At 40.9% G+C, this 18,956-nt stretch overlaps 1 protein-coding gene across 1 annotated transcript in view; it reads left to right on the top strand.

The window, feature by feature from the left end:
• The window catches only part of hfm1 (helicase for meiosis 1), a gene marked incomplete at its 5' end in the record, with an annotated part of 281,244 nt that overhangs the window by 107,998 nt on the left and 154,290 nt on the right, over nucleotides 1–18,956 (top strand). Inside the window, 2 exons of the mRNA XM_076295693.1 lie at nucleotides 17,075–17,208; nucleotides 17,303–17,350. Coding sequence (XP_076151808.1) covers nucleotides 17,075–17,208; nucleotides 17,303–17,350 — 182 coding nt within the window. The remainder of the gene's footprint in view (nucleotides 1–17,074; nucleotides 17,209–17,302; nucleotides 17,351–18,956) is intronic.

Here is an 18,956-nt window from a genome sequence, read left to right as displayed (position 1 = left end):
TTGTTTTCTAGAGTTAATGCGCTGTCAATATCTTGTACAACAGACGCAATAGCGACACCTAAACCTCTAGCTTCTCTTGTGGCAAGCTTATTGTTGTAAACAAAGTTGGCCGAAGTACGCTCAGGTCACATTAATGAGGCACCAATAGGCACCATTGCTAATCTGTCCATTGTATGAAGCCCACCCGGACGATTTGATTGGTCAGCGAGTTTCACACGGGCATAGAAGCAATGGAACAAGTCCACACAAAATTTCCCGACCTCGAGCCCTATCATGACAGTCAAAAGCGCATCGTCACTTGTCAAAAGCTTATTCAAATTTAGTAGGATGTCCAGTCCACATTTGGAGGGTTTTCGTCAAGCGCATGGCGCAACAAGGTGTTCCTAGGTTTTTTTAATCAGTCATGGGTGTGTTTGGGGCGTTACATCATTTAAACCCATGAGAATGACATCTGTTATTCCCTTTAACGGTGCAAAGCGCAATGTCAAATAAATGCATCGGTATTTTGACATTCAACGGCGCATTTGAAGGAGGCTGCTTGCGAGACCGAATGGAATAGTAATTCCACTAAACCAAACTTTACTAAAACCTAACATAGCCTTCACGCATTTGCACTCCTCTATTATTTGAACTCATTGGCAAAGTGAAACTAACTTCACCATGGTGTCAGTCAACAACAAGACAGTTATATGCAGTTACTTTCACCATTGACTGACAATGCTGAAAACATAGGCTGGAAAAAAACACTTACCCTAATATTGCTCAAATGACTGAATGAAACAACATTCATCCTGCAGAGGAGTTGCTTATATCTCTTGACAGTGCGTCGTCTTCAGCTGTGCTCCATACGTGTCTCTCGCCTCTTCCCTAATCATTATGACCGCCGCTAGCAAAGCGGTCATATAGGGATTGTCAAAGTCCCCCCCCCCCCCTCATCTACTTCCTGAATTTTTGGTCAACGATACCCGGGACACCGAACCACAGGGACACATGAAATTTGGTGGGTATGTAGCCCCACTAGACTTTTAAGGAAAAATGTCGTTTCGACCCCGGGGTCCACTCCCCCCCCGTGCTGGGCCCCCCGAACCGCAAAAAAAGCAGTTTTTCCTAAATAACTACCTGAACCGTGGCACCGAGGATGAAGAATCTTTTATGGTATGTTGGTCTCAAGGGCCCACATCAATCTGGCCCATAATCACTCATTTGTGATTTGCACCCCCCCGGTAAAAAATGAAAATGCAATATTATTCTGCTTTAATCGCCCCTATCTTCAGTTAAGATGTTCAGAACTGCACCAAATTTTATTTGTATGATTGACCTGGCATTCTCTGGGGGTATGCCAAGTTTCGTAGAATTTCATCCATGGGGGGGGGGGTCTTAAAAAAAATAGATTATGTGTACATTTAGTGACTGTACACTCATTGGCCTGTAGATGGCGGTGCACACATATACACATGCACACACACACACAGGCACCCACATACTATCGGTATTAGAACGGCCGATACATAATTACAAATTCAGTAGGATTAAAAGAAAGCCAAAATATATATTCATCATCATCATCATGGCTGCATTTCCAGTATTGGCGATAAGTAGTCGTTTGTCCACTAGATGGCGCATCGTTGCAGTGAGACGTAATTTTGTTGGAAGTTAAACGTGGGTTGGAATAACAATGGACGCTTCCTACAAGGACTATAGTTTACCGCAGAGAACGTTAGGATGGGATGGGATGATGTTCCCATTCCCATTTCTTCTTGAAGCCGAAATAAATCTGAGGATGTTTATCGGACATGCTTGGTTTTTACTGCAGGTAGCCTACGTTAATCTTATAATATCGATAAGGACCTAGGTAATGTTACCGTTAGCGTTGGTTGAGTGATGGAGGCCAATTTGATTGATTGCATTTGTAGAAAACTATAAATGCGGTTATACCAAGCAAATTGATAGCAGCACTGTAATTGTATCTTTCGACTGTCATTTGTTGCATGTGCTACAAAAATCATTCTGTGCAATGGAAGATTTACCAACGTTACACCGGTCTGATACAGTTTTGCCTATACATGCGTGAGACTGAGACGCCTGTTTATTTTGTGTATAAGTGCGTGCAGGGTGTGAGAGGGGAATCGATGTGCTTTGATTCCAGCTTGGTAGTTGTAGTCTGTGAAATTAAAAAGCACGTGTGTGTGAAGTATCCAAACAATGACACCTTCATTTCATTATGGCTGCTTTAGCAACACACCTTAAGCTACTGTGTAGTGGGTCCCATTTAGAAGTGGCTACTTCATTCGCGCTTTCCTTGACTCATGGAGCTGCGTGAATTTTATTACAACTTTTCACCACGATATGGCAGTTTAAGTCCGCTTGATACTGTAAGGCGTAAGCCATTGGTTTCCAAAGGAGATTTTATTTGTGTCGCCAGCATAGCCTATTGACAATTTATGTTGTAAATAGGCCTACCTTATAAGCCTACCTTTAGCTTAGGGAAGCTAACAGCTTTCTATTAGGATCTAGTTTGTTAGTTACAGTTTTGTCATAACTCCCTGATGCATTTTTGCATTTAGAATAGCCAGAGCGTGAACAATATCGGGTGCCTATGGACTAGGCTTGGTGAACCCAGCCTGATCTGCCCGCTATTTATTTTTTGATTTCTTAAAAGATTGAGGTTGGTCTGGTGAAAGCCAGCCTAGCCATGGACCTCAGTTACACAATGCAAGGGAACATGAATCAGCCTATATTTGCACGAACAATAACGGACAACAGCTCTTCAACTTTGGCCCGTTAAAATGTGTTTCAGACTACTGTTACTTAATTTGTGCATTAACAATAACGTTTCAGACTACTGTTACTTAATTTGTGCATTGACAATAAAGTATTACATGAACTAAAGATGACTAAAATCTTATGTAGAAGAAGAAACATTCACAAAAAGTCCATCCATCCAAAAATGACCTTTGTTTTTGATAGCTGTTGAAAACGGCATGGAACTGACAGAGATGTTTTTGTTTATAAATAAATAAATAAATAAATAAATAAATAAATAAATAAATAAATAACATTATGCTGATACCTTTTGCTTTTCCCAAATACAATGTAGCCTACAGGTGTAAGTGACCTTTCATCAATCCAGTTGCAATGGATGAACTGTGATGAACTGCCCTACTTGTGATTGTTTAGAGATGTTAAAACAATGCTACATCTTCTTTGGCTATTCTACAATCTATTCACCTTTTCAGCACCAGTAGGCTACTCTCTGTGCAGCCGCACACACACACTCAGGCATGCCAAACAAGCATACACAAAAGTTTCAAGAGTGGGGGATGGAGTAAAATATGGAGACAAATTGAAGTGTGATTTATTTTCGCGGAACGGATGTACAGGACTGAGCGGCGGTCATATTTTGTACCGCTATGCGGTACATCTAGTTTTTAACCGTCATTACCAATTTGCAAATGATGGTGAAGAACTACTCATCATGAGATGTACAGTATTTCGTAATATCTTTATTCTAATTATGTTTCCCATTGTAATCGTCGTGCAATTTGTAATGTTTTGCATGGACGTGAGCTGGTGTGCGTTCATGGATGATAGAAGGATGGTGCGTTGTGCACCCGCCAATATGACTGTTGACAATGCGCTCTTAAAATAGCATATAAACAACTCGCCATAGACTTCTGACCAGGTGTACAATAGCGATTTTTAGACAATGCGCCAGGCCACTCCCTAGGTTGGGCGCATTTTTAAAAAAATAAACGTGCAAAATAAGGAATTAAACTTTGCGCCGGGTGGTAAATCGAGTTTTACGCCATGCGCCAGTGTGCAAAATACAACCCCTCAAGTTTTGTGGGCAGGGTTAAATTTGGGCTGGCTTCCAGGCTGCCATCTCAGTGTTTGGAGGTCCAATAGGGGTGCTGCAAACAGTTAATTCCTGCTCCATTCACTTATTGTAAGCAGACCTTCATTGTAGCTGAGTCAGGGTAAGTATGTTACAATGCAACACCTGAAAGTTACACTTTTCTCTTTTTCTACCAAGCAGCCATATACAGTGGGTCCCAGTTAAGTTTGGACGGGTTCCTTCATGAATCACGCACCCCATTTTCTCAGCAGAAATGGCACAAACTGCAGTTGACACAAACAACCACAAGGTGTCACTTGGGAGTTCTGCCACTACTATTTTTGATGTGACTTGACTTAACTGCTTCCATGACGCAGTGAGCCATTACCAAACATATATGATAATACAATTAGCGTGAGTTTATATATCTTATACCCTATTTGTCACGGTTACTTATAGATTTGATAGTGTAACGATAAGCGCATGAGACTTTCAGCGGGGGCACGGAAACTTAAATTGATCACGGTAGTTTAAGCTTACACTTAAACAGACAAAACATTCTAATATGAAAATGTAGATGCAATTGTTGTAAAATGGTGCAGCTCCTTTAAGAAAGCCCCGTGCACAGGGATGAAGAGAGAGAAAGCGAGAGGGGATGTGTGTTAGAACTTAGATGCGTGTGGAAAAAATAGACGTGCTGTTGAGACTGGAGCGAGTCATATTCAAAATAATGCAAAAAATAAATCCGCAGATAAAACCAATTATCCTCATTCATTGCAACCGCAGCATGCCTGCTTGCAGACGTTCAAACGAAAAAGATATCAAAGCAACTTTTGCGTTTGAATGTAGCACGAATTTTTTTTTCAACAGCTGTACAAATGATTTAGCTAATTGATTATAGCCTGTACACCAGCAATTGTTGAACATTTACCTGTACAAGACAGTAGCCCAGCCTAACAAGCATGTTGCATGTTGTAGGCCTACTGTAGAAATTACACTTAAATTGCAACCGCAACATGCCTGCTTGCCGACGTTCAAACGACAACGAAAAACATATCAAAGCAACAAGAGGGTTGTCTGAATGCTCCTCATAACCATCTATAACCATCATAACCAATCATCATAACCATTTGTTTTTTCTTTTCTTTTTGATCACGTCCGAATCCCAGGACATAACGCACTGGACCTTATAATAGGCTCGAGATATAATTCCAAAGGGGGCAGATAGGGGCCTACTGCACTTAAAACTTTGAACGAAGCTTCCCAAAATTTGAAATTGCGATCAGTGACTGGCATCGGGTGAACGAAGCTTTTCGAAGTTTAACAGGCTATTAAAAACTATTTGCGCACCTCAATGTCACAGGAGAGACTGGGCTAAACACCATATGGCCAAATATGTGAAATTTGGTGACTCAGCTAATGTTATAGGCTATACAATTTCCCCTCTTAAAGACAAGCTGGTGTAGCTTATTAGACTAGGCTACTATTAAAATGCACCGACGGTAGCCTTGGCTATGTGTAAAGTAAGCTATGGCATGATTTCATGCACGTAAGTTCATGCATCTATCAAGTTCGCACAGGGCCTCGCACCCCCTTGCGACGGCCCTGCAGCTCCTCCTAAGACAGCGAGGAAAAAGTTAAAATACGCGATAAACCCGGGAAAAGTTGACAGGTTTGTTTCGGTCCCGGTGATTATTTGTGAAATTGTGCAAACGACAGCCTTTTCAAGGCATTTCGAGGAAGGAGTCGTAGCATGCAAGCTCCCAAATTGACCCAGTAGCCTACAGAAGGCATCAATATCCCAAAATGTTGGGACTTGGGAGGGTCATGCGTTTTTTCTCAATCACTTTGGAGGGTCATAGAAAAATTTCTTGTTGGCGAGGGAGGGTCACGTCTTTTTTGACTAACGCTCCCAAAACTCCTGCGGTAGCGCCTTAAATAAATAACGAACAGTCCCTAATTGATTATAGCCTGTAGGCCTACACCAGCAATTGTTGAACATTTACCTGTATGCCCTTGCCCCTGTTGCTCTTGGGTGCTCCTTGTTGGTGCCCCCCACCCAATCCCAATCCTCCCCCACCTTTTTTATGCAGCCCTTGCCACTTAATCTACTAAACCCCTCTTCTACAGCACTTTTTACCCCCCCCCCCCCCCCCCCAATAAACTTCCTTGTATCCTTGTATCCTTGTACAGGACATTGACAGTAGCCCAGCCTAACAAGCAGATGTTGCAAAAGACGCAATTAATCAGAAATAAATAATGTAATCTGCATCGCTTTATTTAACAAATTGCAAGCAACAAGAGGGTTGAGTTCGCTGTGAGGCCAAACGCAAGAGCAGAGCCTATCTGTTAAGGCACTCGATAGGCTATAACGAGCTGTGTGCGCCTGTAAACACAATAGAAGATGCTTTCTGAATAGCACAGTGAAGACGGTTCTGGTCAGCCCATACCCTCCCCCCACTTCCTGTAGCCTACCATTATGACTTGTTGCCGTTTTGGGACATTAAGCTTTTTCACGTTAAGCCCCCCTCCCCCACCCCCTTCTTTCACAAGCAGTGGGGGAGCGCGGGGCACAAAGTAACACTTTTTGATAGACAAAGGAGGGTTCTTCGCGCTTCTGTCGTTTGGCCACAATCGGGTGCAACCAGGCCAGGACAGATATTTTAAAGAGAAGGAGAGACGCCGGTGCAGCTCAGATGTCTTCTTAATTTTCTTTATTCTTTAGTAAAAGGTGCAGAACATTATTAAACTTTGACTAACGTTTCGATGTGTCGATGTTTTTGACTAACGAACATCGAAACGTTGAATAATGTTCTGCACCTTTTACTAAAGAATAAAGAAAATTAAGAAGACATCTGAGCTGCACCGGCGTCTCTCCTTCTCTCTAACACTTTTTGGCTTTGGCTAAATATTTCTAAAATCATTTGAGTTTCACTAGTCACATGTTTTAACAAGCAACACTTGTTATTGAACTAATAACAGACGTGTGTCGAAAATTGACTTTATTTTCCATACGGAGAAATAACATATGCAGAGTCTAACCAAGGTCAATCTTGCCAAAAAAGCCCTCAAACCTGAAAACACATGAGGCAAAGGTGCAAAACATCACAAAACTAACTAAACTATCATGCGCATATTTTTGTATTGCAATCATTGTAGCCTACAGTTAGCGCGTAACAGACGTTTTACGTATGCGTTCATTATAAAGAACGTTTAACGTGTCCCAAAAACAGCTATCAATTAATCACCAAACGTCTTATAAACAAGTATTGCCAGGAGCAACACCTTGCAAAAATGCGCACCTATAACAATGCGCACCTATAACAATAGGCCTAGGCCTTTATATGGCTCTGCTCCTGCCTAGATTCGAACTCAGAACTGCCTGAAAGTTGCAGACCTGTTCTGGAAATACGTGCATTAACCCATTCGACCGTCAGACAACGCTATCTGCTTCGAGTAGGCCTATTGGGTAGGACTGTAGCCTACACTGGTTGCTGTGGCACAGTCTTGAGTGACCGAATTCGTTTTCCTTTGTCATATGAATGCTGTCATTTTGTTAACATTACTGTTAAGGAGATGCTGTAGGCAAAGGCTATATTTCAACCTCGTTAGTGTAGTAAAAAAATCAGAACTATTCACAAGGTTTCTGGGCAGCATATTTATGTTCTGTTAGCAAGCGAACTTCTCATGACTGCCGACAAAGTAGCCTACTGCCAGCTGACGAAGCTCTCATTTTAAAACATTACTGAGAGACAGGCACTGTACAATCAAGAAATCTTGCCTATTGTACTTTATTTTTTGCAAAAAGAAAGAAATCCTTAATAAAATAACAAGTCATTCACATTATAGGCTACTTTACGCACATGTCAGGTAGGCCTGTCGCGATATTCAATAAATCAATTAATCGCATGATAATTAAAATTAGCTCGATAATTTTTCTGGCCGCGATAAATGCCATTTGCATGCTTGTTTGTTTTCCTAGTCTCTCTCTCGGGTCCTTAGAGTAACGATGAGTGAACCCTCATGTCAGTCACTTATCAGTCGCATGGTGTGTGGGGAGGCGGGACTACTGGCGTAGCCTACCACAGAGTGCAGCTAAAGAGCCGCGTGAGAAGTATCCGGTAGGCACTAGGCAGAGAGAAAGCTAGTTGCGAGTTCGAGACAAAAAATATGGAATAGGTTTCTAAGCCTAACGCGACAGCTGCAGTGTGGGAGCATTTCGGATTTAAACCGAATGCCCGTGGTGAACCACTGCACGTGTGCGAGTCGGTGTGTCGCATTTGTTGGAAAACAGTCGCAATTAAAAGCGGCAACACAACAAACATGCATATGCATCTAAAACACAATCAGCCGCTGCAGTTTTCCCAGTTGGGGAAAAAAAACACAACAAGTGGGCCGTCTTCCTCTTCCCGAGGAAAATTCTCAGAACGACAATATTATCGCTTATCGCAATAATTTCTGAGACAATTTATCGTCCAGTAAAATTTGTTATCGTGACAGGCCTAATGTCAGGGTGACACTATGACAAGCCTGTTCTGAAGAAGACTCCCATTCATTTTGACTGCATGGGAAGAGAGCGCGTCTTTTTCAGACAGACAGCGCAATTCATTTTATACCAGCAGGCCGATCGGACAATCTATGGCGCCTCGATATTAAAGAAACGCCGACTATTCATTCCGAAAGTCCACCGCACAGCAGTGCAACGTGCATGTTCACATTTTTAGTAACAACCGCCAAACTTGCTTGCTTGCCTTACACATCTAAGTTTTCCGACTATTTTTCTTACCTTTTTAGCTCTTACGTTCTGAACATCTCACACTACCATTGCCCGATGTCAGTTCATATCACTCCATAATCTGTCTCCCTTTTAAATGCCTATTCCCTGAATGGTAGGCTACAATGACTATGTGTTTTATATATAATATCGAAACAAAATAACCCAGTCAATCTCATCTATGAGATGTTTAGGCCTCCTCCAATACTGGCAGCTGGGCTCATAGGTTGCAGATTTGCTTAGCGGCCTACCAAGGCTCTGCAACGAGACGTGACATGGGAGATGAATCATCGGTCAACTTGCACTGTAGCTAGAGATGTCCGATAATATCGGCCAACCGATATTATCGGCCCGATATTAGCATAAAAATTTAATATCTGTTAATATCGTTATCGGATTTTTTTTGCCTTAAAACCGATAAAATAATGCTTGCGTTACACCCAAATAGTGCCGCTCCTGAAGCGTTTACCGCCGGCGCACAGATGATGACCTCATCAATCTGCGTCTTGAAGCATACAAACAAGCGTGGATGGCTGCAGTAACAAACTTGCTCGTGGCCGTAGTAGCCCCTTGCGTTGGCCGTGACGCCCCTTTGAAAATCAGAGGTTTACAGGCCACGGTGGCCTTGGTGCCCCCTTCTCTAAATATTCTGCTTTGCGTCCTACTAATAGCAATATATATTTAGCCTATGGCCTATGGCCAAATTACGCAGTGGAGAAAGTGACAGCGCAAGAAAGAAAGTGCGTCCAAATTAACCCATCCTACTCATCACACAGACATCACAAGTATCACATGAGAGAGCTTTTTCTCAGCTTTTAAACGATGTTAGCCGCTAATTGCTGTGGTGAACGGTTCGCGAGAAAAGTAAATAATATCATTCAATTTAATCATAAATTCTACCGAAGGTTTTGCGTCCATCTCCCTACCCATTCATCTCGGTGGAATACTTCAGAACCCTTCGTTTAACATATGACAAACCATATATCAATATATTACATATATTACTGAACAGAAAGGTGTAAAGCAGTCCCCTGTACAGTTAGCCGTTCCAGACTAATCCCGTTTTGAATTTGCAGTAAATTTCAACATACATGGATGTCTCCAAATTTGGGATTTAAGTTTTACACTGTGTTTAAATTGTTCCACATTATTTCATAACGGGCCAAATACAAAACAAATATTACAAATGTCGCCTAGATATCGGTAAATCAGAGGACAGCTGACTATAAGAGTTTGTGAAAGTAGCCTTCATGATCACAAAATGCTAAGCATGCATCTAGGCTATTTGAGTTTCTTAAAGCTGAGCTGTGCTTAAATTGTTCAATACATGATTTCATAACAGGCCAAATATAAAATAAATGTTAAATATAGCCTAGATATCTGAAAATATTAGATGATCAGATGATTTACAGTTATATGTAATATGTCATGTTTTATGTTTTTGTAATGTTTCATACAGTGATGCAGGTCTACTGCAGTGAATACAACTTTGATCATGTTTATAGCCTACTACTGTATTGTTAACTTTGGCCTTGGTGCCCTGACATGTGGCCTTTGTGCCCCCCACCAAATATGCCCAACTGAAGGCCAAGTGGCCTTGCCCCTAAAATGGTGAAATTCTAAGCCTGATTGTGGGTATGGCCCGTTATGAAGGCCAGTCAGTCTTTTAGCCCCGTTCATTGGACTAATACTAAAGGAGGACTTTGTTTACTACTCTGGAAGGTCTGGATTGAAACTTTGTGCCTTCCTTGTTCTTATTGCACACTACCTTAATGTTGCATCTCTTTGTTGTTGCTCATGTAGAGCAGTGCTGATTGAGCCCAGTTTATAATTTAAATGATTGCATTAGCCCAAGTAATGGGCTAGGGACACAGGCTGCTTAGATTTGTATACCTTAAATGTTTCATTTTTTGTACTTCACCTCAAGCCTGAAGTATTTTTTGTAGCTCAAACTAATTTTTTCAAAATTGTGCAGTATAGTTGCCACATTGTAATTGACTCATATTTGTGCATTCATTCAATTAAGGTGATTGAGTTTTAGTTAAAGAAACAGTTCATGAAGCATCCTACAAATGCAGGCTCATTTAACACAGAAAAAGGGTAACCTGTCATACACTATGCCTGTTATTTTAGTTGGCTTTACATTCTGCTATGTTGCACATAGTTGTTCAGGTACAATGTTTTATCATTTGTGAATAAGTCAAATTTGCCCTATTTGTTGTGGGCATTGTCAAGATTATCTCAGGGAGAGTGTAATCCAAATTGTTGTTTGAGACAATTTAAAAAAAATAAATAAACATGGCACTTTTTCCCTAAATTAAGTTTCTTATTTTGCACAGACAATGTTAACATTTGGAAAGCCTTGTTGCATTCAAGAATGCATCCAGTGGGGCATCACAATAACATTAAGCATGTTGTGTTAATTCCACAACAGGAGATATGTGATGTTACCTAAATTAGTTTTGAGGAAAAATAACCCACATATCGACATCGGTATCGGCTGATATCGGAATCGAAATTTGAGAGTTGGACAATATCGGCATATCGGATATCGGCAAAAAAGCCAATATCGGACATCCCTAACTGTAGCCTATTCTACTTTCTTATTGCACACTGGAGAGGAAAACATGCTGGTAGGCTACGATAGGCTATATTTTTTTCATTTGATTGGTTCAACTGCCACCCGCCCAAATTTTATTAAAATATTATATTTCTTCACGTCATCCGCCCGATCCGCGGTTTAACGGCCGAAGCCCTAACCAGTTGGCCATGGCTGCTCCAAAAGGCAGCATTTGAACATTAAACCACACAATGGTCCAAAACATACTGTACAGCCAAACAAGGCAATAAATAGTTAACAGAGAACAATATTAACATTTTAGAGCAGACCTCAATCCGTCAAAAAAGTTAGCACAAGGCCAAAGTGATGGCAAATAATTGTTCCTGCCTCAAAACCCAGATTGCTGCTAAAAAGGTGCAGTCTACAATCATTGTGGAGACATGAAGAGGCTTGGTGGGTATTATATGAATCATTTTGAGAGCTGTGGTGGTAAATAAAGATGTTTCCAGTGATTGTTTAAAAAGGGTATGAATAACTTTTGAACACGCAATTTTTCATAAAAATGTTAAAAAAGATAAAAACACTTTTTTTGATTCCATGTTTTTACCACATTGTTTTGCAACCTTTTGGCATGTGCAAGTGTCATTTTAAGTAAGAACAAACATATTGGTCAAGAGAAAAATCAATGGGCTGTATTTTGGGCCACCAGCGCATGGCGTAATACTCGTTATTCACCCACGCAAAGTTGAATTCGTATTTTGCACATTTATTTTTTAAGCATTGCGCCCAGGGGTGTGGCAATTAACAACCTAGGGAGGGGCCTAGTGCGTTGTCTAAAAATCGCCATCATACACCACCTAAACCTGGTCAGAAGTCAATGGCGAGTTGTTCATATGCTATTTTAAGAGCGCATGTCACCAGTCATATTGGCAGGTGCACACACCATCCTTCTATCATTCATGAACGCACACCAGCGCACGTCCATGCAAAGCATTACAAATTGCACGATTACAATGGGAAACATAATTAGAACAAAGATATTACGAAATACTGTACATCTCATAATGAGTAGTTATTCACCATAATTTGCAAATTGGTAATGACGGCGAGAGACATGTATGGAGCACAGCTGAAGACGCACTGTCATGAGATATAAGCAACTCCTCTGCAGGATAAATGTTCTTTTATTCAGTCATTTGAGCAATATTAGGGTAAGTGTTGCTTTTTCCAGCCTATGTTTTCGGTGGTAACCCATTGTCAGTCAATAGTGAAAGTAACTGCATATAACTGTCTTGTCGTTGACTGACTCCTTGGTGAAGTTAGTTTCACTTTGCCAATGAGTTCAAATAGACGAGAGCAAATGTGTGAAGGCTATGCTAGGTTTTAGTAAAGCATGGTTTAAGAATGACTATTCTATACGGTCTCGCAAGCAGCCTCCTTCAAATGCGCCTTTGAATGCCAAAATACCGATGCATTTATTTGACATATCGCGCGTTGCGCCGTTAAAGGGAATGACAGATGTCATACTCATTGGTTTAAAATGATGTTACGCCCCAAACACACCCATATGACTGATTAAAAGACCTAGGAACACCTTGTTACGCCATGCGCTCCACTTTTGATAGCGAAACCCCTCCCAATGTGAACTGGACATCCTACTAAATTTGAATAGACTTTTGACGAGTGACGATGCACTTTAGAATGTCATGATAGGGCCCAATATTTGCCAGGGGTATGAATAATTTTGTTCTTAACTATATCTTTAAAAAGTCTAAACAGTGAACATCCGAATGAACCGCTTGTCAAATTAAAAGATAGCTAGGCTATCATAAAAAAGTTGTATTGTTTAAATGATAAAATGTAATCAGGTAATCCCCAACAATGTAACTGTAATCTGATTACACAATTTTTTTATTGTAATCTGGGCTGATTATAGTTACTTGATTTTTGTAATCTGATTACGTAATCCAGATTACATGTAATCCGTTACTACCCAACCCTGTATATATGTATATGTATATGTGTATACATTATTATTATTTTATTATTGGGGTTAATTTACATTTATTATGAGCCAGGGTGACCAATAGTGACCGATCTGCAGCCAACCAATCACGAGTGATTTTTCTTGTTTGAAAGTTGTGGTTTCATCCAATACTGACTAAGGAAATTCAAGCCTGGCCTGGCCAGGTGTGGTTTTGCTCCCATTCACAAGTGATTTTTCTTGTTTGAAAGTAGTGGTTTCATCCAATACTGAGTAAGGATATTCAAGCCAGGCCGTTTTCGCTGCATTCATATTCTAATTAGAGCCATTAGCACTCTGCGAGCTCTCCACATACATCATAGTACGGTTACAACAATTTGTGGCACAGACAAACGCGACAATAGCGGGTTGCAAATTGTCGGCAACTGCCAAAAAAAATGAGGGAGATCTCCGGGCGTTTACGGGGACGAAAATCACACTTTTCATGCAATGCAAGTAGCAGGGAATTCACGCCGAACCGTTTCAACTCTGCCATCAATCATTATGTTAAAGGAGAAGTTCGGTGTGAAATTGACCTTAGCTGTACTGAAAGATGTTGCCGAGTACTTACATGTGTCCAATAGGCACCTTCGCTCACCCCCTAGCATTCCGAATTACGCCGTTTTTAGCCAAGTAGCTGTGGGGGGCATAGCGTAGCCTATGCAGCTAAATCGCTATTTTTACACAATTAAAAAGGTTCCAAGACCCTCAAAAGTCTACCAATGCAGTGTGGAGTTACTTGGAACCTTTTTAATGGTGTAAAAATAGCGATTTAGTTGCATAGGCTACGCTATGCCCCCACAGCTACTCGGCTAAAAACGGCGTAATTTGGAATGCTAGGGGGTGAGCGAAGGTGCCTATTGGACACATGTGAGTACTCGGCAACATCTTTCAGTACAGCTAAGGTCAATTTCACACCGAACTTCTCCTTTAAGCCCGCCTAACGACTCTACACGATGTGATTGGCCCTATCTAAGTTTGATTTTGCCAGTTTGCAAGCTAAGGCTGAGTTGTGTCGTGGAAATTATCCACTTCCCGCAACCTCCAATCCAACTAGCACTCTGATGTCAAAGACCCGCAGGAGAACACCAAGACGAGAAATGCTGAAGACTGTTGATCCTTTATTCACCGTATTGCAGTGAGAATACAATCCAAACAGCGTCAGGACTGAACCGTCAGGCAATAGAGTGATGAGTTGCAGCTGCTACCCCGATGAGATCTGATCTGAGTGTGTCTAAGCTCTGTCTTTTATGCTCCTGGGGGCCTGGGAGGCGTTCCTATCACCAGGAACGTCACCAGGCCCCTTCTAGCCAATCAAAACGTTTTGGGACCTGAGATATTGGTGGAAAGCCCTTCCCACCTAAACATTAAAAAATGTGTGTTGCTAGGCAGAATACATGTGACCAGGTCCTATGTGTAATCTGTTGCCAGGCAGAGTATGTGTTTGTTTGGTTCTATGTGTACTTTCACTTTTGGTTCTGCCTCCTTTTCTTGTAAACCCCTCCATATCTCCTAAACCCTGTCTGGTTTTACTTTCACTGCTATTCCTTCTGAGTTTCACTCTTAGTCTCTGACAGTTCAGTCCCATGACTTCCAGTAAATTTTGCAGTTGCACAAACAACATTCTTATGATAGATGGAATCATTTCTGATAAACCAATACATACAAGCATGATGCCTTAATAAAATCACCACAGTTGCTAGACTTGCCATGGCAGCAAATTAAATTTGGGTGCGTCTACATTTCTAGGCTATAGTTTCATAGAATGACCCATTTACAGCGGAGAAAATAAGTATTGAACACTTCAACATTTTTTTCAGTAAGTATACTTCCAGAGAGGCTATTCGCATGACATTTTCTACAGACATTAGTATTAACTTAGATAATCCACCCATATTAAAAAATCCAAACATTAAAGTCCCTAAGTAGAGTTATGAGTAAAAAAGTGTAATGGCACAGGGAAAAAGTATTGAACACACTAAGAAAAAACAGTACACAAAGGCAAGGAATGGCAAGGAACGAGCTGGAATCTATATATAGTTAGAGAGTAATTATCTCTCCTATCTGTGCAAATTAATGTAAGCTGGGTTAGTACATATTGATGAGCTATAAAAAGGTTTTTCGTTACCAAGTTGTCACACAAGAAACATGTCATGATGGGTAAAAGCAAAGAACTCTTCCAAGACCTTTGCAACATTAGTGTTGCAAAACATCAATGGAACTGGTTACAGATGCATTTCAAAACTTCAGAATCATCCAGTAAGCAGTATTGGAGCCATTATCTGCAAGTTGAAGGAACATCACTGCATCATCAATCGGCCATGCACAGGATCTCCTCACAAGATTTCTGACCAGGAAGTCAGAAGGATAGTCAGAAGTGTAGCCTAAAAGCCAAGGACCACTCCAGAAAGACTGGGAGGCAGCAGGTTCAATTGTTACAGAGAAAATCATAGGTAATGCACTCCACCGCCATGGCCTCTATGCGTGCTCACCCCACATGACTCTATTACTGAAGAAAAACATGTTGAAGCTCATGGAAAGTTTGCTACACAACATTTGGACAAGCCTATGAAATACTAAGAGAATGTATTCTGGTCAGGTGAGAGCAAAATTTAACTCTTTGGATGTCATACTACACACCATATTTGGAGGAGAAATGGCACTGTGCATCACCCTAAAAATATCATACCAACAGTGAGGTTTGGATGTGGAGGCATCACAGTGTGGGGCTGTTTTTCATCTCATGGTACTGGCAGACTTCATACAGATGATGAATGGAGACATTTTTTCTGGGAGAATCTTGCCATCCACCAGAACAATGAGGATGAGACATGGCTAGACCTTCCAGCAGGACAATGATCCAAAGCATTCAGCAAAGGAAACACTCAATTGGTTTCAGAGAAAGGAAATTCAAGCCCTGACTTAAATCCAATTGAACAGTTTTGGAAGTTACCTAAAGATCAGGATTTACAAGAGGGACCCCTGGAATCTTCAATATTAAAAGACTATCTGTTTAAAAGAATGGGCCAAAATCACACCTGAATACTGCGACTGATTAGTTTCGTCATAGAGGAAATGCCTTGAAGCTCTCATTTCAAATAAAGGGTTTTCCACAAAGTATTTAAGACATTTCAGTAGGCGTGTTCAATACTTTTTTCCTGTGGCATTCCACTTTTTTACTCATAACTCTACTTATGAACATTAATGTTTGGATTTTTTTATATGTGTGGATTACCTAAGTTAATACTAATGTCTGGTGAAAATTTCAGGCAAATAGCCTCACTAGAAGTATACTTACTCAAAAAAATGTTGACGTGTTCAATATTTATTTTCCCCGCTGTACATGTTGTGACCTGCATTTACCATGTGTAGAGATAACAATGTGAAATGAGAGACATCAATTTTCTAAGCGGATACATAGCACAGTGATTGCGCATTACTGCACCTAAGTGGTGGTGCTTCACCTATATGTACGTAGAATCTAGTGCTATTAGTGTTTCGTTATAAAAGTGATACTTTTATACTTTTAAAAGTCGTTTCTTTAGGATATGCTCCTTTGATGCATATTGTGAGTGGAAGCAAGTGAGAAAACTCAGAGGAATTAGAAGCTGAAAGAAGAAACTCCAACCAAAGCAGAATTAGTGGAGCAGACTTGCAGCAAATACATAGTTTGAACTGCTGGTCATTGAATAAAGCTGCCACTCCGCGAAGTGAAGCAGTCTTGCGTCTGCCTGTTGCTCAATCCAATCAGTCATCCACCAACAAAAAAAGTCTACAAATCATTGGTGCTTGGAGGGTGCTAATTTTGAGCCCTGCAGTATATAAGATGTATAAGATTCCATGCACATATTTTTCACATGCCTATTTTTCCTCACTATACAGCTTGCACTTAAACTTGCTGGAACACCTGAACGCCGAGATAGTTCTTCACACCATCTCTAATGTAAACATGGCACTGGATTGGATCCGCTCCACATTCCTGTATATCCGTGCCATGAAAAATCCTGCACACTATGGTAAACAAATGCACTGCATATTAAAAGTTGGTAAAACAGACAGGTCTCTTCTATTTTAAATGTTTTTGAATAATTGTTTTTATTTATGTTTCAGGATTCACTTCGGACCTGGATAAACTTGGAATTGAAGCAAAATTGCAAGGCAAGACATTCTAAATTATTTTTTTAACTCAACTGCTCCACTTTTGCGGTCTTACCTTATCGGGTCACAAACAGTTCTGCTCACTGGGACCCAGCTACTCTGCCCAAACACTTAGGCACATGGATATTTCTATCTCTATGAGGCATTCTAACTCATTCGCGTTCAGTCATGATTAGTGTTGCACGGTGTATCAATACTAGAAAGGTATCACGATGCCTTCACGCTAAAAACAATATGATTTCCGACGTTTTTAGAATCGATAGTTTATTAAAATAATTACGTTCTGTGTCTTTGTGGACTGCTCCCACTCTCCATGCTCCTTCCACGCATCTAGGCAAGTGGGCGTGTCAAGCAGGCCGCTCTGAGTGAGTGAGTAAGGCCACATTTACACATAGCCGGGTATTTAGAGAAACAAATATTTTCCCCCCTCCGTTTTCAATAATAACATCGTGCACACAACATTGTTTTCAAAAAACTTGTAATTTACATCAACCCGCATAAATACGCTGTCGAGCGCCATAATAACTATGCCAAACCTATGGGTGGCAGTGTAGGGAAAGGAATAAAGCCATGCTGGCCAATCAAAATCCTCAGAATCGACACCAACGACTAACACGAGCAGTAAAAATGCTGACCTCCGTGCGATCCTTTGCCTCTGCTCCTCCATGTAGAGCAGTTGTTGCAAATGCAAACAGGCCAGAAGCGTTTGCACAAAAGTAAAAATTAGTAGCACCTTAACAGCATCCATGATAATCCTGATCAGTAGCCAAAGAAACTGTAAACATCAGGCGCTCACATGACGTTAAGGATTTTCTGGCGCATAATGTGACGTTTAAGAAGCTAAAACGCCGTTTATCCCTGTTGACACAGCAGCACATAACCAGCGTTATCAGAAATCTCCACTTTGGCCGGAGGTTTTAGAAATAATCGTTTTCTGTGATAAAAACGGGGTTTTGGTGTAAACAAGAGGCCAAACCCTTCGTGTAAACGGGGTCTAAGTGGGCAGCCAACATCAACATAGTTCTTTGCTGACAGTCCTCGGCTTGTGGATAAAACAAAAGGTGAAGTGAAATTTGGAACTATAGTGGTAAGGATAAGGACTTCCTTATCTTTGGATAGGATATCCCTCCTATTTTTAGAACCTAAAACCATGACTTCTGTTTTATCTAAGTTCAAAAGCAGGAAATTATTTGTCATCCATGTCTTTATATCTCTTATACATGTGTCAAGTTTGGCTAACAGAGTTAATTCATCAGGTTTTATGGAGAGGTATAGTTGTGTATCATCTGTATAAGAATGGAAATTAATGCCATGTTTCATAATTTCAGAGCCTAGGGGAACCATATAAAGAGAAAATAACAGGGGCCCTTGTACTGAGCCTTGAGGCACTCCATATTTTACCATAGTCTGGGTAGATGGCTTATTATGGACCTGTACAAATTGTCGACGGTTAGGAATGCATGATCTAAACCAAGCGAGTGCTTAGTGTTTAATGCCTATCAAATTTTCAAGCCTATGAAGTAGTATGTCATGGTCTATGGTGCCAAAGGCAGCGCTGAGGTCCAGGAGGACCCGTATTGACACATATCCATTATCAGCAGCTATG

Source organism: Alosa pseudoharengus, unplaced genomic scaffold (genome assembly GCF_046254945.1).
Source record: "Alosa pseudoharengus isolate Yale_2024_CS ecotype anadromous, Long Island Sound unplaced genomic scaffold, YU_APseudo_1.1 YU_APseudo_1.1_scf_2, whole genome shotgun sequence".
Lineage (NCBI taxonomy): Eukaryota > Metazoa > Chordata > Actinopteri > Clupeiformes > Clupeidae > Alosa > Alosa pseudoharengus.
Note: the sequence above shows the minus strand (reverse complement) of the source record. Positions and strands in the feature narration are given on the sequence as shown.